This window comes from Ictalurus punctatus, chromosome 4 (genome assembly GCF_001660625.3).
Source record: "Ictalurus punctatus breed USDA103 chromosome 4, Coco_2.0, whole genome shotgun sequence".
Classification (NCBI taxonomy): Eukaryota; Metazoa; Chordata; class Actinopteri; order Siluriformes; family Ictaluridae; genus Ictalurus; species Ictalurus punctatus.
Genome location: NC_071284.1, coordinates 20,503,035 through 20,529,439, shown reverse-complemented (window position 1 = coordinate 20,529,439; position 26,405 = coordinate 20,503,035). Strand labels below are relative to the sequence as shown.

The 26,405-nt window shown below is 41.0% G+C and overlaps 1 protein-coding gene across 8 annotated transcripts in view; it reads right to left on the bottom strand.

Annotated features, from left to right (window-relative positions):
• prdm10 (PR domain containing 10) overlaps nucleotides 1-26,405 on the bottom strand; it is a 92,118-nt gene that overhangs the window by 13,939 nt on the left and 51,774 nt on the right. For 7 of the 8 annotated variants that reach the window (XR_008393898.1, XM_047154985.2, XM_053678035.1 and 4 more), the window contains 13 exons: nucleotides 16,038-16,279; nucleotides 8,674-8,874; nucleotides 8,501-8,573; nucleotides 7,738-7,855; nucleotides 7,550-7,667; nucleotides 7,188-7,469; nucleotides 6,422-6,766; nucleotides 6,150-6,305; nucleotides 2,641-2,820; nucleotides 2,405-2,515; nucleotides 1,959-2,159; nucleotides 1,534-1,677; nucleotides 1,207-1,377 (listed from right to left, as the gene is read on the bottom strand). Coding sequence is in view for 7 of the 8 variants with exons in the window: in XM_047154985.2 (XP_047010941.1) it covers nucleotides 1,207-1,377; nucleotides 1,534-1,677; nucleotides 1,959-2,159; nucleotides 2,405-2,515; nucleotides 2,641-2,820; nucleotides 6,150-6,305; nucleotides 6,422-6,766; nucleotides 7,188-7,469; nucleotides 7,550-7,667; nucleotides 7,738-7,855; nucleotides 8,501-8,573; nucleotides 8,674-8,874; nucleotides 16,038-16,279 (2,342 nt within the window). In the remaining variant the exon portion in view is untranslated. The remainder of the gene's footprint in view (nucleotides 1-1,206; nucleotides 1,378-1,533; nucleotides 1,678-1,958; nucleotides 2,160-2,404; nucleotides 2,516-2,640; nucleotides 2,821-6,149; nucleotides 6,306-6,421; nucleotides 6,767-7,187; nucleotides 7,470-7,549; nucleotides 7,668-7,737; nucleotides 7,856-8,500; nucleotides 8,574-8,673; nucleotides 8,875-16,037; nucleotides 16,280-26,405) is intronic. The other variant, XM_053678037.1, reaches the window with a different exon arrangement.

Below are 26,405 nucleotides of genomic sequence, written 5' to 3'. Positions count from 1 at the left end.
CTTTAACTAACACTGTCTCTGTGCTATGATGAGGTCTAAATCCTGACTGATACATTTCATGAATGTAACTCCTATGCAAGTACGAGCATAGCTGCTGTGCTACAACCTTTTCTAATATCTTGGAGGTGAAGGGGACATTTGATATAGGTCTAAAGCTGGACAGTTGAGAGGGGTCAAGGTCAGATGGCCTCACATTTGTCTCAAGAATATTCTGGTATAAATATTTTTTTGTTTCAACGACTGCAAGTTTCTCAGGTCCTGTGGCTAACAAACAAGCCCAAATCATCACCCCTCCACCACTATTCTTGACAGTTGGTATGGAGTGTTTGTGTTTGCTTTTTGCCAAACATGGTACTGTGCATGATGATCCAACTTCTCCACATTGGTCTCATCAGTCCAAAGGATACTGTTCTAGAACTTTAGTGGTTTGTTCAGATGTAATTTTACAGTCATGCTGCCATATTCCATTTTGGAGAAAATAGGCTTTTTCCTAGCCACCCTTCCATGAAAGCCACACTTGTTCAGTTTTTTTCTGATTGTGCGAACATGAGCATAAACACTTAATGTGCATACAGAGGCCTGTAGGTTACATGATGTAGCTCACAAGATGTAGCTCTTGGGTTTTTCTTGGGTTATATCTCTATATAAACAGTCTGACCTTGATTAAACAGTCTGACCTTGGTCTGAATGCCCACTCTTGAATTCTCTCCATTTGTAACTAATCCTTCTCACTGTAGAATATAAAATTATTTGGAGATGGCCTTACAAGCCTTCCAGATTGATGAGCTGCAACAGTTGCTTCTCTGAGGTCATGGCTGATGTCCTTTCTTCTTGCCATGATGTAGACACACAACTGAGTGCTCCAGAACACCAAACTGCCAAAAAGTTCTGCTTTTATAGAGGTAGTAACACTTCTTGTTGATTAATTAATCTTGTACATTTAATTAGTAACACCTGGCTGCTAATTACTCTCTTAATGATTGTGTAATCAGGATGGGTGTACTTGTTTTCTCCCCACCTATTTTTTGAATGTTGGTGTACTTTTTGAGATAAAATGACTACATATTGTAATCTGTTGTGTTTTTTGTTGTCACCTGAGGTTATTTATTTATTTGTTTATAGAAGTTGGTCAGGACTACACAATTGTTATTTAATTGAAAACTGTACTTTCTTTTTCCCCATGAATGTAAGTGGCTATGCTCTTACCGGAGCAACCTGCACCACCTGCAACTGGATGTGCTGCGGTTGGGCCAAACCCCCTCCAGCCTGAGTCACAGGTATATACTGGATCCTCTGGAAGTCTCCCTGCACTGTGCGGTAATCTGTGGTCAGAGTCTGAGACAGCTCCGTCATTGCCTGTGTCAAAAGGTCTGTTGTCTAGGGTATGAAAGAGGGAGCATGAAGGACACATGCATATGGATACACAAAATGGCATACCATAAAGAGAACCCTCATGCTGGACTTATGCATAGTCACAGATGACGTAGAGTGAGCCTGCATGGTATTTCATAAATATATATCGGGGTTTCTTACCACCACAGCCTCAGTTGTAGTACCATCAGTTGTGATGACGGCTGGAGTGCTGTTAATGACGGTTGTAGCTAAGGGAGCCTGGATGCTGTTGGATAGCTGTGCAAATTCTGGATGCTTTTTACGGATGTGCTGCACCATCTTTGTCTAAAAACAAGACAAAATAAACCGCATTCCACTAGACCATTTATTTGGACAGCAATGTATTTTATTATTGTATAACCAAAACCCAGATTTTTGAACTAGCATTCCTCATTTCCATGGAGTGGAGTGCTTTTTATTATAATATCCCAGATTCAGCTCAGGACTTGGTGATCAGCAAAACAAATTCAATAAATTATTTTATGGAAAATTCTTGTACTGTCAACAAGTGTTCCAAGACTGGGAGTAAGCAATGCTGAGTAAGACCTGGTAACAAACACACATACCTTACTGCTATACTGCTTTGCACAGTGTGGGCAACAGACAGGGGCTGTGGCAATGGTGCCTGTTAGCTGAGTGTGGGTGCTCAACATGGGGTCTGGCTCACCCGGCCTGGCCGGACGCAGCTTCCGGATACTGGGTGGTAATTCTGCACCAGGGTGATTCTTTAGGATGTGAGCTTTGCGCTTACTTGCACTCTTATAAACCTGCAAGATCACAAAAATCCAGAACACAGCTATTACAATATCTCATAAAAATAGATTCCTCTTCATTCCAAATATCTATAAGCTATATCTATAAGCACTTTTTCCTGATATAGCTGTGAGCAATATTTTCAAAATAGACAGATTTTGCTACCTCGCTCATGTTTCACTGTATCCAGTGTAGATGGATATTTGTCACAGGAGACTAAGCTAAATTTGAAAATCTGAAAATTCTATCCAGTGCATACCTTATCACAATACTGACAAAAGTAATCTCTGTTGGGCTTAATGATGGGGAGTGTCAGCTCAGGGACCTCATCGATTCGCATCTCAGGGTGGCGTTTTGACAGGTGATTAACCTGTAATAAATTAAGTAATTAAAACACTGATTCCTAGAAAAATCATTAAGCAAATTGGGTTTGTTATATTGGGCAAGATATTTAAGAGACATGTGATATTTAATTAAGGGAGAGAAGGTTATCACCAGCATTCCTCTCCGTCTGAAGCCCATCATGCAGAGCCGGCATTTAAAAATAAAGCTCTCAAAGTCAGTGGAGGGCTCCTTTTGCTTCAGAGACTTTGTGCGGTGAATGCGATCAGCTTTCTTGGCCTCGCGCTCTGGGTTGTGCATGCGCTGCATGTGCTCCCGCAATTTATCCTTCCTCTGCATAATAAACAGTAAACTTTTTTCAGAAATCTTCTCATTATCAGTTCTAATCGAACCCACTATATGACTGGGCTTAAGATTACCCTAAGTCTACAGTCTAAGTCTAAATCTTTCGCAGCCCAAGACCTCTATAACTAGAAAACACAGTAGTGCTTGAAAGTTTGTGAATCTTTTATAATTTTTAGTCTATACATCTACATAATTTTATAATATTTATAATCTATATATCTACATAAATATAAAAAAGATAGAAAAAAGAACCCAATTAAACAAATGAGACAAAAATATTATACTTCACCATTTATTTACTGAGGAAAATTATCCAATATTACATATCCGAGATGCAAAAGTACGTGAACTTCTTGAATGAGCAGTTAATTGGAAGGTCAGGTGTTTTTAATCAATGGGATGACAATCAGGTGTGAGTGAGCATCCTATTTTATTTAAAGAACAGGGATCTATCAAAGTCTAATCTTCACAACACATGTCTGTGGAAGTGTATCATGGCATGAACAAAGGAGATTTCTGAGGACCTCAGAAAAAGAGTTGTTGATGCTCATCCGGCTGGAAGAGGTTACAAGTTTGAACTCCACCAATCCTCAGTCAGACAGACTGTGTACAAATTGAAGAAAATCAAGTCCATTTTTACCCTCTGCAGGAGTGGTTTTAAGACCATGCTACATCAGCTATAATGGATTGTGTTCATGCATATACATCCATTTCTGGGTTTAAGCAAACTATAGCAGGGTAAACTTCTATAGAGGTATACGGGAGACCACAGCAAATATCTTTTTTGCATTACCATTTTCTCAAACAGTGAAAGAAAAAAAAATCCAGTATTTCCTTTCCATAATTTTCCAAGAAAGGAAAAAAATGGAGAGATGGAGTACGGCAGTCAGAAGAGAAAAATATGTCAAATTTACCATCACTCCCTCAGTAGCTGTATTAGAAACCCCCTCACAGCAGTGTTTGCGAATTTTTTTTTTTTTTTTTTTTTGTAATTTACTGCCAGGGTAATGTAACAAGTAGTGTTATAAATGTAAATAATGTTTTCTAAAGAAATAAATGAATAAATAAATAAATAAATAAATAAATAAAATATTGCTATTTTATAATATTATTATTGCACTGAATAATACTTAATATAAAATTTTTAGTTGGGGTACAAATAGTAATATAATAATAATAATGCTAGTATGCGTTAGAACTTGTGACTTTTATTTAGGTGGCAAACTGCAGGAACACCTTTGTTTAGTTTGCAACAGTTTTTTTTAATTCACTTCTCATTACCAATCAGGTGAAATTACACTAAGGTAAAACCAAAGTGAATCTAGTGTGTGTTGTGTCCAAATACACGTTATAAACGACTCACAGCACAGACAGAGATGAAATTGGTGTGGAGTGGCATTTCCTGTGAACAGAGCTTCTCCAGACCAAAATAGAACTTTTGAGAATGAGAATCATTATGTTTGGAGAAAGGAAAACACTGTATTCCAGCAGAATCTAATCCCATCTGTGGGTCATGCAGCAAGACAAGGACTCTAAGCACACAAGTTATTCTACCAAAGAATGGTTGAAGAAGAGTAAAGTTAATGTTTATTACATTTGTGACCTAGTTACCTCATACACACCTTCTCGTTTTCTCTGTTCTGCTGATTCTCTCACTCTTCAGCAGCCTTTTTGCAAACTAAAAAATATGGTTGAGAGACCTTTTTCTTTTGCAGCCCCTAAGCAATGGAATGCACTTCCTTTTACAGCCAGAAATGCTCCCATGTTAAGCAGATTTAAGAAAATGTTGAAAACCAATCTTTTTAAAATAGCTTATACTGATTAATTTGATCAAATTTTTTCAGTAGGATATAGAGTTAATTATTGTTTGTTTTATATTTACTGTCTTACTGTACTGTATTATCTCTGTATTTTATCTCTATTCCCTGTTTTTGTAGCATGTTGGGTATTGGAAAAGTCCATTACAGATAAAAAAAAAAAATGTATTATTATTATTATTATTATTATTATTATTAATGTTTTGGAATGACCAAGTCAAAGTCCTGACCTTAATTCAATAGAAATGTTGTGGAAGGACCTGAAGCAAGTTCAACCCACCAATATCCCAGAGTTGAAGCTGTTCTGAACTGAGGAATGGGCTAAAATTCCTCAAAGCCAGGACTGCTCAATACGTACAGGAAATATTCAATTTCAGTTATTGAAACCTGCAAACCTGAAAGCAAACCTGAAAGCAAAGGTTCACATACTTTTGCCACTCACAGATATGTAATATTGGATAATTTTCCTCAATAAATAAATGACCAAGTATAATAATTTTGTCTTATTTGTTTAATTATCTAATTTTAGGACTTGTGAAAATCTGATTTTGTTTTAGGTTATATTTATGCAGAAATTCTGAACATTCTAAAGGATTCATAAACTTTCGAGCACCACATAAACCAACTACTCACATATTAAACTCGTTATTTAAATTGTACAATAATATTTGGCTATTTATATAGCAAGTTCTCATTAATAGAACAAGGTTGTAATTAAATTCCAATTTACATTTACATTATTTATAGGCAATTATTTATAATTTTCACCACTTTAACAAAATGTAACAAATTATGGACCACCTGGCTCTGTTTCACAGACACTTTGAGAGCCATGGGTCTAAGATATACTATATGGACAAAAGTATGTGCATACCTAATCATCATACCTGTGTGTGCTTCTTGAACATCCCATTACAGAGTTGGTCTGCTTTAACAGTCACCACTCTTTTAGGAAGGCTTTCCACTAGATTTTGGAGTGTGGCTGTGGGGATTTGTGCCCATTTGACCACAAGAGCAATAGTGAGTATGGGCATTGATGTTGGAAGAGAAGACCTGGTGTGCAGTCTGCGTTCCAATTTATCTCCAAATTGTTCAGTTAGGTTGAGGTCAAGGGGTCTGTTTCCTACTTGGGTTCTTCCACACCAACCTTGGCAAACCATGTCTTTATGGACCCTGCTTTGTGCACAGGGGCATTGTCTTGCTGAAACAGGTTTGGGCTAGGCCACTCAGTGCAAGTGAAAGGAAATCATAATTCTGCAGCACACACAGGCATTTTAGACAATTGTGGCAACAGTTTGGGGAACACTAAAATATGAGTGTGATGGTCAGGTGTCCAAATACTTTGTCATACAGTGCACATTATATATATACACACACACACACCAAGAAATTCAACTTATTCTTAGCATCAATAAATATCAACAAATTAGTGCTACTTAACTAACTAAAAAAAAAAAAAATCAGCTAAATTATTATAAATGCACGTTTAAAAGCTCTTACTTTGAACTGCTTGCCACAGGTTGAACACAGAAAGTCTTTGCGATCAGAGTGGCGTAGCATGTGCAGCCGCAGCTTGTCCGGACGGCAGAAGGCTTTATCACATTCCATACACTGGAATATCTTTTCTGAGTGGAAGCTCCGCACATGCTTCTTTACCTGCTCATATTAACAATAATGATGACATGACATGTGCAGAGAAACAAGTTATTAAACATAATTTACTCCATGGCTAGACTATCTAGAAAACCAACTCTACATGTGCTGTACGAGACCTGTATGAAATCCGTGAATGTCTTCTTGCAGGAGGGACAAGAGAAGCAGCCATTGACCAAATGAACACTGACATGCTCTTTGAGCAGCTCCAGCCTGTCATAGGACTCTGCACAGAACAGGCAGGAGTAGCTGCGCTGCTCCAAGTGCATTTGAAGGTGTTCCTCCAGGACCGTACTGCTCAAAAAGCCTTTGTTGCATTGGTGGCAGGTGTATCGGCAGCCTTCCCGGCTGTGGTAGCGCATGTGTTGTTCTAGTTTATCCTTCTCCCGAAAGGCTTTTCCACAAAGTGTGCACTTGTAGGGACGGAAGGACTTCCTAATGAAGAGGTGCTGAAGGGCAGCATTCTGGGAGAGAGGAGTATAGGAGTGTGATGAGACAGGCACAAAATTGTTACCTGTGCCAAATTTTGTAATCACAAATTCAGAAACACCATATCTTATGCTATCTAATCGCATCAATGTAAGTGAACCATTCATTGTGTATGATTATAATTCTGTGGCCAGATGGAGTACAAAAACACTGAAATAAAAGAGAAATCATGAAGATACAGGAGTTGTACAACAGGTTAAGAAAACCACAACACTATGTGGTTGGTCCTCATCTCTAGTCTACATTAGACCTACCTGCAAGTCCACCTTAATGTGCAGCGTTGAATGTAAGATAAAGAAATATACGTACATGCTAATGTTAAACAACACCACTCTACTTAAAGCATTATATTTTAGAGAATAGGGGAGTGTAGATACTTTAAGGGCCTACTCTTACCCGGATCCTCCGGGCACGCCTCATGTCCTGGGGAGTGACATGGGTGTCAGTAGAAACTGATGCATTTTGGTCCTCTTTATCAGCCTGTGAATCATTAGAAGCTGAGATTTGGGATTCAGCAGCATTCACATCATTTAGAGTGTCAGTCTGTCCTGCTTGGGTCTCTAATGTGCCACTTGTAGCAGTTTCCACAGTATCTTCTCCCAGCTCGTCCACCTTCAACCCATTCATAACCCTTCCTGCCTGTTCCTCATATGGGAGTTTTGAGAATGCCAGAAAGTCCTATAACCACAGGAGGTACAGGCTAAGTAAAAAAAAAAAGAAATGTGAAATTAAATAATGCTAGCACCGTCAGATCATACCTGGCTTTTATCTGCACCTTCTGGTGGAGTTTCCAGACGGATGAATTTGGGTCGTCTGCCTGGTCGCCTTCCAGTACTGAACCGTTTCCTGCCCCGTCCTCGCCTACGTGTTTTTGGCCTACAAAATGAAAATTAATTCAATGTATCCTAAAGCTAGACTGCACAATGTAAAACAAAAAGGTTTGAACCTTTGTATGAGGTCCAGTTTGTCATCATGCATGTTAAGATGTTGTTGGAGCTGCTCTGAGCTCATGAAACGCCTGTTACACTCATAACATGGCCAGTTCTTCTCCTGCTCTCGTAGTACTAACAAGTACAGAACACAAGACTGGGTGAGTGAGACATTTTCAACACAAATAAAACAGCTTAAAGAAAATTCCACTCTGAATTACTTTTAACTCGCATATGATCTTTAGCGTTATTCATGATTTTGAAGCTGACTTTTTTAATTTAATCTTGTCATCGACTTTCACTTTGGTTAACAGTTTCCTATATTACCCACAATGCTGTTCAGCAACCTTCTAATAGTGCTGCCAGCTTGAGTTAACTTTTGCTTTATTTCTTCCAAAAGCGGCAGGTGTGACAGCACTTTAGTCCTTTAGTCTGTCCAGCTCTCACACCTACTCATCTGTACACTCTGGCTGTATGTAAGATCTGACAGTTATCCCTTAAGTTTAATTGCTTTTTCTTATTCAACACCTTTGTAATGTTTTGTGTCAGACATCCGCTAACATCTAACAGGAGTTAGAATCACTAAACACATTACAAAGATTTCAATATAAAATCTATCTAATGTGCTTCAGAATGGAGTTTTTCCTAGTAGTAAGTAAGAAGTAATAATAACACAGCAATTTTGTCCAGTTTTTTATAGTTCTTGGTTAGCTTTCCTAACAAGTTGAAAAACATATTTTAAAAAAACAAAAAAACAAAAAATTAAAAACAATTAATTACCCTTCCTCTCTTCTTCTGTGATTTCATGAATCTTTTTATTCACAAACTCTGCATATGATGCAGCATACCAGACCTGCAGGGAAAGACATGAATGTCCACTTATAGCTGTTGAAGTCAGTAAAAACACATACATTTGAGTACTCTTCTACAAAATACTCCCTGCTGATGCTCACCTTAAGCTCCTGTTTTGGTGGAATGTTTCTGATCGTGGTGTAGAAGATGTCGGATCCATACTGATAGGCCACTAGGTTCTGCTCCAGGTGGTTTTCAGCAGGACGGACAAACATCATCCAGTTACAGCGATCTTCATCAGATAGGTTAATCCACAATTCCTCTGATCGTTCGCTGTCTTTTTGAGGGTCCAACATGCATAACTATACATTAAAAATGTAAACAGATCTGTTAGAGACCAAGATTAGAACTAGATAGGTAAAGTTTGAGGATAAACTTTGATGATGGCTTGACAAAGCTGGTCTGACAGCTTAAAATAGTTATCAGATTGAAATGTGAATGTAATGTGCAGTTTTAAGAAAGACAGACAGACAGATAGGTAGGATACCAATACCCGCAGCGATGAATAGATAGATAGATAGATAGATCGATAGATAGACAGACAGACAGGGTGCCAATACTTGTAGAGTTGATTGGATCGATAGTGTGCCAATATTTGTAGAGCTAGACAGAGTGCCAATACTTCTAGTGTTCATTAAATAGATAGGGTGCCAAAACATGTAGTTTATTATAGCCGATACTTGTAGAGTTGATTAGACAGATAGATAAATTGACAGACAGATATAGACAAACAGACAGACAGACAGAGAGATAGATGAAGTGAGAGTCTGTTACAGGTACATACATGACAGAGAGAGGGAGAGAAGGGCTTCAGACCATGTGCACACCGGTGTGTGTGAGTTTTGACAGTTGGAGATTGAAATCTTGAACATTCTGAGTCAGACAAAGAGCATTCAATCAATGATCAATGGAACAGGCTGAAGGTCAGTACCAAATTTGGTGGATGTAACCTGAAATCTCTGGGAGGAGTAGCGAATAAAATTAATTGTCTCAGAGAAAGAAAAAGCAGAAAAATAACTAGATAGATAAAGTTTGAGGACAAACTTTGATGTTGCTTGACAAAGCCAGTCTGAAAGTTTAAAAAAGTTATCAGTTTGAAATCTGGAGCTAACATGGAGTTTTAAGAATAAAAGGGAAACAGATAGGTTAGAGTTGATTGGATAGATAGAAAGATAAACAGGGTGCCAATACTTCTAGAGCTGAATAGACAGATAGGGTGACAATACTTGTAGAGTTGATTTAATAAATAGGGTGACAATACTAGTAGAGTTAGATTGATAGCTATAGTGCCAATGCTTTTAGAGTAGGATAGACAGATGGGGGTGCCAATACTTCTCAAGCTGGATAGATAGATAGGGTGCCAATAGTTGCTTAGATTAAATAGACACTAGTAAATTGATGGAGAGAATGGTATAAAGACACCTGGAGAGACAGACTGATACATGCAGATAGATAGCAAGACTTTTAGTGTTTTAAAGACAGAAGGAGTGGGAGAGTGATACAGGTAGACTTGTATAATATGACTGAAATATGGAGAGAGTGTGCGCCACTGGAAGATTGATAGAGAGATGGATGCTGAAAGTGTGACATTAAAAGAGAGATAGATGAAGTGAGTCTCTGTTACAAGTACATTGACAGAGTGAGAGGGAGAGAAGAGGTGCTTCAGGCCATGTGCACACAGGTATCTGTGCCAGTCTCTGAACATTTCATCAGTGCAAGTGTATGGGTGTTTTGGGGATATTTGATCATCCACTAAAAGAAAACCATAAGTCTGATCAGTTATGCAAAATACAGCATGATCAGACTGATCAGCCTGAAGGACTTTACTGAGTTTGGTGTAAGTAGCTTGAATGCTCAAGGAGTTACAACGGTCATTGGCCAATCTGAGCTTCCCTGATGGGAATTCCGTAATTCTAACCAAATAGTCATAACACACTAACTCAGAACAGGCTGAAGGTCTGTGGTGAGTTTGGTGCATGTAGCTTGAACGCTCTGGGAGGAGTAGCATTTAGAATTTTTGGGTGTCAGAAGAATAATATATATTTTTTTAAATAGACATGTACATTTCATGAAGAAAATGTGAGTGGTGCTTGCCATGGTAAAAAACTGCACTGGGCAGTCGCTACCATGATGCAAGTGATTGCAAGGGAGCCAAACCATAAGTCTGTATAATGTTCTGGTGCTGAAATATGGCTTATTCAAAATGTTATACGGTTGCTAGGGTGCTCTAAATGGTGGCTAGAGTGCTCTGGGTGGTTGGTAGGGGGTGGTAGCTAGCTTCCCAATACTTTTGGCACTAGACAGCGTCCCAATACTTTTAGGCTTCCAGCATCCCAATACTTTTGGAGCTAGACAGCATCCCAATACTTTTAGGTGTCCGGCCGTGTGCACTCACATGTGTATGAATTTTGACAGTTGGAGCCAGGCTCTGAACATTCCCCAATGTAAGTGAATGGGAGTTTTTGGGAAGTAGCATTGTCCGCAACAGGAATACCAGGAGTCCGATCAGTTTGGAAAAATAGAGCTTGACCAGTGTGATCGGCCTGAAGGACTGTGCTGAGTTTGGTGGAGGTAGCTTGAAAGCTAAAGGAGTTATAACAGTCAGAATTTTGTAATGCAAGTCAATGGGAATTTTGGCCAATTTGAGCTTCCATAAAGGGAATTCCGTAATTCCTATCACTTAGAAAGGTCACAACTCAAGTCAAAACAGGCTGAAGGTCTGTGCCAAGTTTGGTGCATGTAGCTTGAAAGCTCTGGGAGGAGTAGCAATTCATTTTTTTGGTTCTCAGAAGAATAAGAACAAGGGGTCCCCCTGTCACAGGGGGATGTAAGGCCCTTGCATGTCGTAGCCAGAGCAAACTGGTAAACATATGTCTCAGTTTTAAAGCGTGGTGCAATAGGTACATCCATGTGATCAGTCCCCTATAACAAATTAAAATCTCAGTTTTGATCTAAGTCACACAATGCACAGCAAAGATATGATCAATATTGCAACACTTCCTGCTGCCAGTTGGTGGCGTTATGACCATGCCCCACATTAGTCACATTCATGTGTTCAGCCCCCAATACCAAATATAAAACTCAATTTTGGCCTAAATCACACAAAGCAAACCAAAGACATGAGGTCTTCCAATAGCTCATTTATATGCCATAAGTTTATCAAGGCAACACCATTCAATATATCAAAAATCTGTTCACAATTTACCATCTTCAATGTCTTGGTATGATTTTTGCCATGTTTGATGCCTGTGACATAAATTCCCTGGGAGGAGTAATTCAAAATCCAGAGCATGTGTTTTTTCCAACAAACCAAAATGGCTGACTTCCTGTTGGGCGGTGCTAATACAAACCAATGGGGAAAATGTCTGCAATGGTGAGAACAATGTCCCCACCAAAACTTGTGATAATCGGACAAACTGTGTGGCCATCACTGCATTAATCTCATTCGAACATGTTAGCGGGGTGCTATGGAGTCCACTAGACTGACCCAGGACAAATGATAAAAGAATTACAGAATATTGCCAATCTTTGATGGGTGTACCAAATTTCAAGAGTTTTCAAGTATTCCAAAGTCATGAAATATTCATTGGTATTGGCATTATTGGCATGTATGTAGCCTCAGGCCAGGTTTGGTACAAAACGTGATGTTTGGTGCAAACTTTAGATGAGACTGACCAAATATGATGCCGATCTGATGAAATTTCTAGGAGGAGTTCGTTAAAGAACGAGGCCTGGAAATGTCAAAAAATGGAGCAGAATTTAAGAGAAAAATCAAAATGGCTGATTTCCTGTTGAGTTTAGGACATGGGTTCAATAGACATTTTTATACATATTGACATCTTAAACATGTTTACCGAATTTCGTACATGTAGGTGAAATGTAGCGCGAGGCGCACATCGGTGAAATTTTGTAGGTGGCACTTTCGAGCCATTTTGCCACACCAAAGTTAAATAACCAATTAAATCTATCATGCTGCCATACTTTAATAAGTGTGATAAATAACTATTATAAAATGCAACATCATATCAATTAATGTCGTAAGACAAACGTATATGTAAATTTTCATGGATTTTCAGCCATCTTAAGTCTCTCAAAACACCGCAGGAAATTTTGAAAGTCCAAAATTTCATCCGACATGGCCGACTTCCTGTTGGGCGGAGTCAGATACAACCATGTGAACTTTGTCGCACTTGATGAGCGCAATGACTATGGTAAATCTCATGCATATCAGCGCAACTTCATCCCGATCATTGCCTGCATTCGGTGGCGCTATGGAGCTCCTAGACCATGCCCAACGTAACTATTACATTTTCACAAGGTTTGACGCCTGTGTCGAATTTCTTTACTTTTCGCACGATGCAAATGCCTTAAAATCACACGAATGCATGAAAAAGAAATAATTTATTACAGTAGATACTACTACTACTACTACTACTACTAATAATAATAATAATAATAATAACAATAACAACAACAACAATAAACATGCCGAAAACAATAGGGCCCTGCACCTCCGGTGAATGCACCCTCTGGTTTGCACCGGAGGCAAACCATGCTGAGTAGGTACTACTAGGTTTTGGTCATTAATTGATCGCAGGTTGCATGAGGGAATGTAAGCCTTCAGGAGAGAGTTGAGGTAGTAGGGTGCTGTTCCAGACAAGGTCTTGTAGGTGAGCATCAAGGCCTTGAATTTGATGCGGGCAGCTATAGAAAGCCAGTGGAGGGAGATGAAGAGGGGTGTGACATGGGTTCTCTTGGGCTGGTTGAAGATGAGGCATGCTGCTGCATTTTGAATCATTTGAAGGGGTTTGATGGAGCTGGCCGGGAGGCCCGAGAGTAGTGAGTTGCAGTAGTCCAGTTTTGAGACAACAAAATCCTGGACTAGTAGTTGTATAGCCTGTTCGGTGAGGTAAGATCTGAATTTATTCATGTTGTTTAGGATGAAGCTACAGGACTGTGCAATTGTTGAGATGTGTTCCGTAAAGGTCAAGCTGTCATCGAGAATCACCCCAAGGTTCCTGGCCACCCTGGTTGGCTTGAGTATGGTTGAGCCAAGCTGTACAGTGAGGTTGTGTTTGATTGAGGGAAAGGCTGGGATGACGAGAAGCTCAGATTTTGCCAGGTTGAGCTTAAGGTGGTGTTCCCTCATCCAGATCGAGATGACCGAGATGCCGTAATAATAATAATAATAATAATAATAATAATAATAATAATAATAATAATAATAACAACAACAACAACAACAACAACAACAACAACTAGACTGGTACATTTCCTGAAGAAAATGTGAGTGGTGCTTGCCGTGATGAAACCGGGATGGGTGCCAATACTTCTGAGAGCCAAACAGATCGTGTGCCAATACATTTTACAGTTGAATGTGTACGGAGGCAAAACTTTTAGAGCTTTCTGTTTAGACGGCCAATACTTACGCAACTCAATGCAAGTCTATGGGAAATTTTCCGACTTTGAGCTTCCGTATTGGGAATGCCGACATTCCGATCGCTTCTGAAAGTCATAGCACTCCTCTCCTCAATAAGCCAATCGATTTGACACCTCACCTGTCGATCTCCAACAAATGGTGCAGGACTAGTTACGTGACAGAAAAAAACTGGAAGAAGAAGAATTAAAACCTAGACCGGTACATTTCCTGAAGAAAATGTGAGTAAAGCTTGCCATGGCAAAATTCTGAATGGGCGCCAATACTTTCGTGAGCCGCCGGCGTAGGGCACCAATACCTTCGAGAGCCGGACAGATAGGGCGCCAGCACTGTTAGAGCCGGCTGTGTAGTGCGCCAATACTTTTTAGAGCCGACCGTCAAGGGCGTCAGCACTTTTGAGAGCTGGCCGCGCATGGTGCCAATACTTTTGAGTGCCGGCCGGATAGGGTGCCAATACTCCTGAGAGCCGAACAGATCGTGTGCCAATACATTTTAGAGCCAAATGTGTATGGAGGCAAAACTTTTAGAGCTTTCTCTTTAGAGAGCTAATACTTTCGAAACCCAATGCAAGTCTATGGGAAATTTTCTGAATTTGAGCTTCTATACCGGGAATTCCGGCATTCCGATCACTTATAGAAGTCATAGCACACCTCTCCTCAATAAGCTGATTGATTTTACACCTCACCGGCGAGCTCCGACAAACGGTGCGGGACTAGTCACGCGCCGAAAAAAACGTGGAAGAAGAATAATTATAACTAGACCAGTACATTTCCTGAAGAAAATGTGAGTGGTGCTTGTGTGGCAAATTTCGGATCGGGCGCCGATACTTTTGAGAGCCGACAGCGTAGGGCGCCAATACTTTCGAGAGCCGGACTGATAGATTGCTAGAGGGTTTTAACATGATACTCGCATGTTTTAGCAGGCGTTAGCATCATGTAAGCACGTTTTAATATCGTGCTAACGCGTTTTAGGTTGTTTTAACATGTTTTAGCATCGGGCTAGCACGTGTTAGCATCGGGCTAGCACGTGTTAGCATCGGGCTAGCATTATACTAGCATGTTTTAGCATTATGCTAACATGCTTTGTGCTTCCGTAGCGGGTATTCCGGCATTCCGATCGCTTATAAAAGTCATAGCCCACCTCGCCTCAATAAGCCGATTGATTTGACACCTCACCCGTTGAACAAACGGTGCGGGACTAGTTATGCGCCGAAAAAAAAGTGGAAGGAGAATAATAATAATAATAATAATAATAAGTATGCAAGAGAACAATAGTAGTGCTTTTCAAGCACCACTAATAATAATAAACATGCCGAAAACAATAGAGCCCTTCGTTTTGCACCGGAGGCGCGGCACCTTCGGTAGGGCCTTAATAATATTTGTGAAAAAACATTCTAAAAACAAATAGGGCTTTAGTACCTCCGGTGCAGGCCGAGGTGCAAATTCGACACCAACATGTGGCCAGTCAGTAGGGGCAGCTACATGTGTGTGTGTTTGGTAAAGCATAACTATTCTGGCATATATTGGTATATTTAATGATTTACCATGTATTTTCAATAGGGCCAGAATAACGCCATTTTCAGGACATTTCTGGGAGAAAATTCCAAAACGTGATGTGTACATGCTGAGTCTACTCCCTAACATGTACAAGAGGATATGTGATATGAGCATGTCAGCTGAACAATGTCCAAACTGTGACACCTGTGTTTTATTCTCCATTTATTCTCTATGGGCCAAAAATGTGGCCACGGTTCGAACATCCTAAGACCACTTACAAAAGTCATAGTGCACCTCTCCTCAATAAGGCGGTCAATTTGAGCCTTCATTCATGACAAGTTATGTACTGGAGGAAGAAGAAGAGGAAGAAGAAGAAGAAGAAGAAGAAGAAGAAGAAGAACAGAATATTGGCTTTGTCAAGCCAACAAAAGTTTAAACAGGAAAACAGTTTATTGGCTTATCAAGCCAACATAATAACTTTAAATAGAAAAACAGTATGTTGGCAATGCCATTTAAATAGAACATCATATACCTTAAGTTGAAAGTGGGTGTCCTGCAGTTCACCCTGTGGCATCAGCGGCCCCTCCACGGGTCCAAATTGAGTACGTTTGGGAATGCGCCTCTTGGAGAAGACACCTCCCTGGAAGTGGTCAATGTAGAGGATGAGAGGAAGGCTAGCACGAGCTTTGGACATCACAGGTCGGTTAACAATTGGGTAGAGAGGACCATGCTTCAAGCACACGCCTGGGTTGGCATTATTACATTCCTCACACCCTGTAATAAAAAAAGTTACAAACGATACAGAAGATGCTAGAACTAAACACAAATTTAAAATCCATATGTATTTTGACATTTTGCAACAATTTACTGTAATTTTTTAAATCTTTCATGTCAATTAAAAAATTTATTCAAGATCATTTATTGTTAATGTAGCAGTTTATTAGCACTAGCACAGTGCAAACTACACTTTCAAAATCTCTGAATCGCTGACCCTTTTATATTACAAAATTTCAATAACTTGTTGTCTGTACTTGATCAGTTGTTTGGTGTTATACACACACTACACTATCGCATGCAGACAAGGCTCACACTCTGCATGACCTTTTGGTGCATTCAAGTTTTCCTGGGAAGTTCATATTTACAAGCTGGGAAGTCGTAACTATGACGCCAGGTGCGTTCAAGTAATTGTATAATGCTATCGTATTTTGGGCAGGCAATTAGCTTGTTATATTGTAACTAAAACAGCCTGATAAAGTTAAGCAATTTGCTTGTATTGCAATAACTTGCTGCATATACCAAACACATAATAACTGAAATCAGCTTCAAAGGTAAGTAAACATTAACTACAGACGTGGCATCCACTGATTTCACCATGTTTTCTTACCGACACGTCACCAACTGAAGAAAATCAAAGAAAATCCAGTTTCCCACTCGTAACACTTTTTGGTGTCATTCATGTGCGTTCAACTTATAAATATAATCTTTCTGAAATGACTTGAACACACCGTTTCAACTGTAGAAAACCCTGCCATAGAGTGCCTGATCCCCAAATCCTGCTTCCTTCAAAAATAAATGTGAGAGCATTCAATCGTCTGACTGTCACTATTTTTCAGAAATTAAAAAAAAGTAAAAATAAAGAGAAATGTGGAGGAAACATCGATTGGGGAGAAACATGGGCAGCATATAGTGAAATGAAAAGTATATTATACTGTGTATATTATACTTAAGTATATTAGTATATTATAAAAGTATATTATACTGTGTGCCACCAGAAATCATGTTCTGTTTGTGCTTATTTTTGCTGATCCTCATGACCATGAGTGTATAATGTGCCAAACATGTGGACTTCTGACCATCAACCTGTGTGAAGTTGGCCCCCCACCCATTTCAAAATGTCGGCAAAACAGTCTTAATCGTTTGTGCTCCGTTTGTGCTGGTTTGTGCCGCTTTGGTTTTGGAGATATTAAAAGAATATTTATAGGTCATTCTGAGGTCACTCAGCCCCCCCACATGCTCCAAATTCAGCCCAAATAGTCTCAATTGTTTGTGCTCCGTTTGTGCCGATAAAAGCTTTGTTTTTGTGACTGTCTTTTTTTTAACAATACACTTGAAGTAACCAGGTAAAATCCAAACGGCAAAACAAATCACATTAAATAGTCACATTCAATTAATTGTTACTTATCCACTGTGCGTTTCCAACTTTTAAGGGACACAGCGGATCACAGGATGTGTGAAATGTAACACGTAAGTGTCACATAAGTGTTTTTTGATTGTTACTGTACTGTGTTTTTTAATTGTTACTGTATATGTTGTTATGAGAATAACAGTCATATTAACATTGTCATAAATAAATACACGCACCATAATCTGTTTGCTGTAATCTGTGTTTAAACATACATAGGCCGTGTGTGTGTACACACATATATATCCATATACACACACATATATATCCATGTATACACACACACACACACATATATACATATATATATATATATATATATATATATATATATATATATATATATATATATATATATATATATATATATATATATATATATATGTGTATATGTGTATGTATATATATATGTATATATGTGTGTGTGTGTATGTATATATATATATATATATATATATATATATATATATATATATATATATATATATAAAAAAACACATATATATACACACACACACGTGAAATTGAATTACTGTGTACTTTCAAACATTACTTTCAAACACTTAACACTGACAAGCCACTATCTGTCTTCAAACCAAGACTTGAGTACAAACACTATCAAGCCCAACTTCCAGAATAGCAGAGACGACTTGTGTGTTGACTTGTGTGTGGCTTAGAACAAAAATAAAAAATAAATTAAAAAAAAAGTCAATTGAAACAATGCAATCAGTCTTTTGTGTATATCACAGCATGTGGGCATTTTTTATTTTTTTCTGACATTCCGGTCACTCCACTTCTCCGGTCGTCATATATCTCCCAGACACATGGAGACCTCCTGCAGTAAGCCACATAATGTCCAAGAGCATCCTGGGTTAAGCCTCTTCTGAAAGCAATGACTGCCTTTAAAATAAATCTCTCTCCTTGGAGCATCCGATTGAAGGGAAATTCACACAAAGAAAATTCTGTGTAGGTGATTCACAGGTCAGTGTCAATCCACAGAAGTTCTCCCAGACAGTAACTGTGAGAAACTTTCCCTGCACAGAGCACTTTTCCTGAGGTAGAGTCTGTCTTGAATGCAGATGGACACTGTGACGGACTTTGGATTGGCCTGAGGCAGGGGGAATCCGGAAGGTTAAGGCCTTCTTCCACCACGGTCTGAAGGTGAGCCATGTCAGAAGCCTGCAGTACAGCGACAGAAGTACAAACAAATGGAATTTCCCTTGTGACTTCTGTGCTGAGCATGCAATATTGTGAGAAGCACTGTTGTGTGAAGGAAACACCTGCATGTTGTGTCATTGACTTTTCAATGATAATGGAGATGTGGCACTGTGCATCGATTTGGAGAGCACCAGACTTCAATTGGACAGCTTGAATATTCCACTCAGCAACTCTGCCCTCTGTATGTAGACCTGTGCATTCAGACTCTCTGTGGTGATTTTTTCTAGCTGGAGGAGGTTGTTGAAGTCCTCACCACAAACAATATTTCCAAAAGTGACAGTATCACAGAAAGCACAACATAAGCATTGCCAAAAAGCATAAAATGCGCATGTGTTCAGCACAGAGATTCTTGATTTCCTGAGTTTAACAGGCTGTTGATGAGTTCCATTTTTCAATAGTTCAGTCTTTTTCCCCCTCATGGATGTATCTGCATGGCGCCATCCAGGACAAGAAGCGAGGTACGACTTCCTCTTCCTCTTTTTGGGTGGAACCACTAGACCTCTCCAGTTTTCAACAGCGTCTTCATCTGTTGGATGGATGTTTGTGACAGTGTCAGACTTCCCAGAACAGGAAGCATCCATTTCTGCTTTTCCATCTACACTGCAAGTTGTGGTGGGTAGTGGATTGACTCCTGTGATGATCACTGTTGCAACAGCTCCATCTTCTTCACCTTTTTGTTTTGCAGAAAAAAATTTGCATATTGCCCTCAATGAAGGACAGATGTTGAGCAATGAATCGATCCACCTGAATAGGCAAGTTTTCATGCTTGAAAAGCCTGCGTTTGATGTTTTTGAACTCTGCTTCAACATTGTCTGAACTCACGGTGATGTTTGTGCTTCGGAAGTGAGGGATCATTACCCCTGTCCAGAGTGGTAAGTAACCTGCAAGCCAGATTATATTGGGAATAATCTCAGGGAGGAAGTGCATATTATCATGATCACCATTAGCCATGGCAAATGACCTGCTCTCCTTACATATGTATTTCAACCACTGCCATAGGTCTGTCTGTGTTTGGTCACATGGATCCACTTCTTCCATGTCCTCTAAATCTGGAATGATTACATACTCTTCTGCAATTCGGGCTTTCAGGTATTTCTTGCACCTTTCTGATATAAGGGGGGCTACAGAGCTGTCGTTGCCCTCTGCTTCGCTGAGAGCCACAACAGTAATACTGCATAGTAGCTCTCTTGCATTGCCCATGGATTGTGACTTGAGAAGCTGTGACATTGACCTCACAAAGAAATCTTTAATGTGATGTGTTTTTTTTTCTTCAAGCAGTCCCATTGGCAGATAATCTTGATGCAGTGTGCAACATCAACCCAAACAAAACAAGGTGGCACTTTTGCTGACACTTACCGAGTAAGACACCACGAAACTCATTGATGTAGGTCTTCAGATCAGGATGAGGAGTAAAAGCCTTGACCAGAGCTCCGAGCAAATACAGAGAAAATTCACTCACAACCTCTCAATGTGTTATTGCATTAACATTGTGTCTCTCTGACAGCATTTGCACCACTGGGACACTTGAACTCTCATCCCCTGCCAGAACACCCTGATATAAGAAGATATGGCCAGACATGCCATTTGGTCTCTGTAGTTTCCTCACCACTGAGCCAGTTGCATCAAAACTCACAGAGGGGGTTAGTAGACTTCTTTGATAATGGCTTGTACATAAACATTTGCGTTTGACTCCAGTAGTGACAGAAAAACTTGTCCAGTCCAAGGTCTTTAATGCTACCACTGTGAGGTGCACTATATTTTAACATCTGCAGTGACAAAATAGGATCCTGTTCGCCTAATTCTAAGTAATTTCTCTCTGACTTTGCACAGGGCGGCCAAATTAGGCAAATGGCTTGGCTCAGGATCTCCAAAATCCATCAGCTTTGTTGCCTCTGATGCCCTCCATACATTGGGCTCCATTCTACCCTCACGCAGTTCTTTGGCTATCTGCACACACAAGTTACCAGACATCACATGCTTGGAAGAGCCAGTGTGCACTGAGTCATCAGTGTTTTTAATTAAACAATTGAGCACCACTGGGCTGTTCATTTCAGGCTCTCGGTCACATTTTATGTGAATGTGGCCATGACATTCCTTACAGTAGCCTCTGATTTCTATGTGGCTGATGGATAGACCTTGGCTCGTTTAAAGGCAAATGTGCAGGGGCTTTTCACTTCTTGCCAAATATGATGATTTATCACATGCGTCCAGACGCCAGGCCTCAAAATTGTGTATGCCCTTTTTTTGGGGTTTTAGAGAACTTGTTTTTGTATTGAACTGTTTCAGGAATAAATTCAATCTATTTCTGAAATGGAACTGCAAGATCAAAAGTCCAGTAATCTTCTGGTCTGGGGGAAAGGGACCCTGGCTCAAAATCAGGGTCATCACTACTGCCACTTGTTTCATGATCACTTTCATAAATAAACCCTAAGGCAGTCAGATGTTGTGTCTGTTCAATTTAACAAAAGTATATAGAGCCTTTGCAGTGATCTTGTTTTCTAGCTGCTCACTAAGCTCTGTCCAGATGCTCTGATTAGGACTATGGCCTCTTTTGATGAACAGAGGATTGTGAAAATGGAATCCCTGTCGACTGCTGGTTTCTTGGACATCTGGGACAAGCAAAACATAATTACCCACTGAAATAATCCTGACTCAACAAATGTCGTATACAGTATAAACCTGTTTTCATGTATTACTGTATTTGCCCAAATACAAGGACAATAGAGTCATAATATATAAGGATATTATATCTTATATTAGGACCAATATGGTAATGTTGACCCATAGATGCATAACGTATTTAAAAAAAAAGGAACATGGGTACCATGTGCAGCTGTAATAAGCATTTCATAGCTCCATTAGCCATATTAGTATTAGCAATGAGTTTTCTCTTCAATAAACATTGACAATCTTAGCTCTCTTGAATGTTGTACCATTATGATTGAAGTTAACGAATAATATTGTAACTGACAGTGTTAAAACATTGTACTTACAATGGCCAGAATTTTGATTTAGTAACTATATTAGTAACTATTTACTATATATTTAGTAACTATAAGTTCAAGACACCTAGTGGTGGCAGTGAAGTGTAGCAGATGATACTCTTTGTAAATAAATGAAAAGTTCTATCATGAGAGACCAGTGAATGAAGTAAAGATAATTGTTTATTGAACAAATGATAATATGACATGTCTTGAAAAAGTCTTCAGCAATTCGACTAAAAGTGTGCTTACACCAAGGAGATTTGCACCTATAAGTCAATGTCTAATATTTTAACAATGGAAGCAGCACAAACGAAACTTTTAGTGGCACAAACGACTACCAGAATTTGGAGGGGGGGGCTGTGTGACCTCAGAATGACCTATAAATATTCTTTTAATATCTCCAAAACCAAAGCAGCACAAACAAAGCTTTTATCGGCACAAATCAGCACAAACGAAGCACTAACGATTGAGAGTATTTGGAACATGTGGGGGGCTGGTGACATCACCGTCATGGCTAACTAACTGGGCCCAATTTGGACATTTTCACTTAAGGATGTACTCACTTTTGTTGCCAGCGGTTTAGACATTAATGACTGTGTTGAGTTATTTTGAGGGGACAGCAAATTTACATTGTTACACAAGCTGTACACTCACTACTTTACATTGTAGCAAAGTGTCGTTTCTTCAGTGTTGTCACATGAAAAGATATAATCAAATATTTACAAAAATATGAGGGGTGTACTCACTTTTGTGAGATACTGTACATCTAGATGTGTTAAGCAACATAAAACATACAACTTTTTGTTGCATATCCCTTGTTTGCAATAACTGCACAAAACCTGCGACTACTAACATCACAACACTGTTGGTTTCTTCTTCTGTGATGCTTGTCCAGGCTTTTACTGCAGCCTTTTTCAGTTGTTGTTTGCTTTAGGGTCATTCTCCCATCAATCTCCTCTTCAGGAGGTGAAATGCATGCTCACTTGCGTTAAGGTCTGGTGATTAACTTGGCCATTCTAAAACCTTCCACTCAATCCCTCCTTCATTGAGTTGGCAGGGTGCTTTGGATCATTGTCTTGCTGCATGATAAAGTTCCTCCCTAATAATTTGGATGCATTTCTCTGTGAATAAAATGTTCCTGTAAACTTCTGAATTCATTCTGCTGCTAACATCATGAGTTAAATCATCACTAAATATTAGTGTGCCTGTTCCAAAAAGCAGCCATACAAACACAAGCTACCTCCACCATGTTTCACAGATGAGCTTGTACGTTTTTGATCATGAGGAGATTCTTCCTTTTTCCACAGTGTTAATCTTGGTTCCACAACTTTTGTGGCTCATGAAGAATAGTCATGGTTTTCTTTCATTTCTTTCACTATAGTTTTCCTTATTGCTCACATTAACAGCTCATTACAGGTCTTCTGACTGTTCATGTTTGCAACATGGTACAGCATGGTACGGTATGAAATCTTTAGACTTATCTAAATGTTAATCATTTCAAGTAATTATTTCACAAGGTTCATGTGTTAAGATGATCTCATTGAGCATATATTGGGAACCGGAATGTGTCTTCTGAGGGGCCTAGGAGAAAGTTTTATCGGTGCACTGACCTTGAGTGAGCAGCCTGGTACAATGTTTTAAGAAAGGGCTTTTGTATGTGTGTGAGTTTAGTTGAGCTTCAATAAACTATTCCTCTTCTCCAAGTTTTGCGTCTTTATTAACCTCTTTTACCGGTAGCCAAAAAATGGCATTTTTGTCTGTTTTGGGCTACCTGTGTTCAGTATCTCACACACCACAGTAGTGATTAATGGCTCATATGAAAGTAGACACTTAAGACTCTAAGAATTATATATAATATTCAGAATTATATATTCATAATTAAAAAATAAATAAATAAATATTTACAAAAAATTTTTACTTTTAACACAAATTGTCACGATTCCCCCTTGAAGCAGCGTGCTCGAAGCGCGAATGCGCGAGCACCTGCTTTTCCGCTGTGACCGTAGGGACATCGGGACACGTGGGTTTTGTTTATGTTTGTCATGTTCCGTCATTGGCTGGGAAGTCACGTGTGTCCGGATTACCCTCAGCTGTTAGCAGCTGCGAGGGTAATCATGTCTGCATATATACCGCGCGCTTCCCAGCACACAACGCGGAAGATTAAATAAGTTAGTAAATAAGTAAATAATACGAAGTGAATGTTTAGCGTTAGTGTAATTCGTGTCATAGTCATAGTCAGTTCGTGCTGGATATCCGCTTCCAGTTAATCGTCTTAGTTCGTGTCTTGTTTTGTGTAACGACCTAGATTCCTGCCTTGCCCAGTGTATGCCTGTTTGCCAATCGCCTGACCTCTTGCATGTTTATGGATTACGTCTTGGATCACGTTTTGGATTTGTCTGCCTGTCTGTTTCTTTAAATAAACAACACTGTTATCCTGCACTTGCATCCGCTGTATCTCTGCTTCGTCACGATGTGTGACAGAATCTTCCGCCAAAACATGGATGCAGCAGGAGAACGGAGGAGACGCGGAACCCGGAAGTCGACGCCAACCGTCCCCGCTATGGACTCCGTCCACTTCCCACAATGGACATTTATGGAGCTTCCGGACCCATTTGACGGATTTTTCGGTGCCCCAGAGTATTTCCTGGTAGACTGTCAATACTACTTCGCCAGTCTGTTAGACCCTAAGCCAGAGGAGAAGCAATGGCTCCGATTTATGTGGTCCCGGTTCTTTGGACCGGCCCGTCAATGGGTTCAGCTCAAACTGGAGAAGCACTGTAGGAACCTGGACGGTGTAGAACAGTTTGTGGGGGATTTCATGTTGCGATTCGGGAGTCCGGAGGCGAAGGAGGAGCTAGAACAACTTCTCAGGGGTGTAAGTCTGGAAGGCGAACCTGCCCTGCCGTTTACCCACTACTACAGGCAACGTCATACAGAGCTCAACCCTGAGATCCAAGCCAAGCCTCCAGTCAGGAAAGTCCAAGTCCCAGTCAAGTCTCATGTCCCTGATGTCCAAGTCCCAGTCAAGTCTGAAGTCCCTAAGGTCCAAGTCAAGTCTGAAGTCCCTAAGGTCCAAGTCAAGCCTCACGTTCCTGAGATCCAAGCCAAGCCTCCAGTCAGAAAAGTCCAAGTCCCAGTCAAGTCTCATGTCCCTGATGTCCAAGTCCCAGTCAAGTCTCACGTCCCTGAGCTCCAGGTCAAGTCTCACGTCCCTGAGCTCCAGGTCAAGTCTCACGTCCCTGAGCTCCAGGTCAAGTCTCACGTCCCTGAGCTCCAGGTCAAGTCTCACGTCCCTGAGCTCCAGGTCCAGCCTCCAGTCCCTGAGCTCCAGGTCCAGCCTCCAGTCCCTGAGCTCCAGGTCCAGCCTCCAGTCCCTGAGCTCCAGGTCCAGCCTTCCTGCTCCATGGCAGATAGCGTTCCCCCCTTCTGCATCGAGGAGACCCACGTTCCTCTCCCTGGCCCCACGGAGACCCACGCTCCTCTCCCTGGCCTCACAAGGGACTTCTCCTGCACTCCTGAGTACAGCGCTCTGTTTCCCTGTTCAGCTGAGGTCGTCACTCAGCCCCCCTGTTCAGCTGTGGACACTGCTCAGTCATCCTGCTCCATGGCAGATAGCGTTCCCCCCTTCTGCGTCGAGGAGACCCACGTTCCTCTCCCTGGCCTTACAGGGGACTTCGCTCTGCCTTCCCGTTCAGCTGGGGACGTCGCTCCGCTTTCAGGCTCAGACGAGGACATCGCCCTGCCTCCCTGCTCCGCTGAGTACAGTCTCTGTTTCTCTGTCCAGCTGAGGTCGTCGCTCAGCCTCCCCGTCCAGCTGAGGTCGTCGCTCAGCCTCCCCGTCCAGCTGAGGTCGTCGCTCAGCCTCCCCGTCCAGCTGAGGACGTCGCTCAGCCTCCCCGTCCAGCTGAGGTCGTCGCTCAGCCTCCCCGTCCAGCTGAGGACGTCGCTCAGCCTCCCCGTCCAGCTGAGGACGTCGCTCAGCCTCCCCGTCCAGCTGAGGACGTCGCTCAGCCTCCCCGTCCAGCTGAGGACGTCGCTCAGCCTCCCCGTCCAGCTGAGGACGTCGCTCAGCCTCCCCGTCCAGCTGAGGACGTCGCTCAGCCTCCCCGTCCAGCTGAGGACGTCGCTCAGCCTCCCCGTCCAGCTGAGGACGTCGCTCAGCCTCCCCGTCCAGCTGAGGACGTCGCTCAGCCTCCCCGTCCAGCTGAGGACGTCGCTCAGCCTCCCCGTCCAGCTGAGGACGCTGGTCAGCCCGCCTGTTCAGCTGAGGTCGTCGCTCAGCCTCCCTGTCCAGCTGAGGTCGTCGCTCTGCTTCCCTACGCCGCCAAGAACACCGTGCCGTTTCCTGGCTCTGCTCGGGACATCCAACCCAGGGGGCCAGGGCCGCCAATGAAGATGGATGACTCATGGCACTCCGGGAGGAGTGCCTTTAGGGGGGGGTTCTGTCACGATTCCCCCTTGAAGCAGCGTGCTCGAAGCGCGAATGCGCGAGCACCTGCTTTTCCGCTGTGACCGT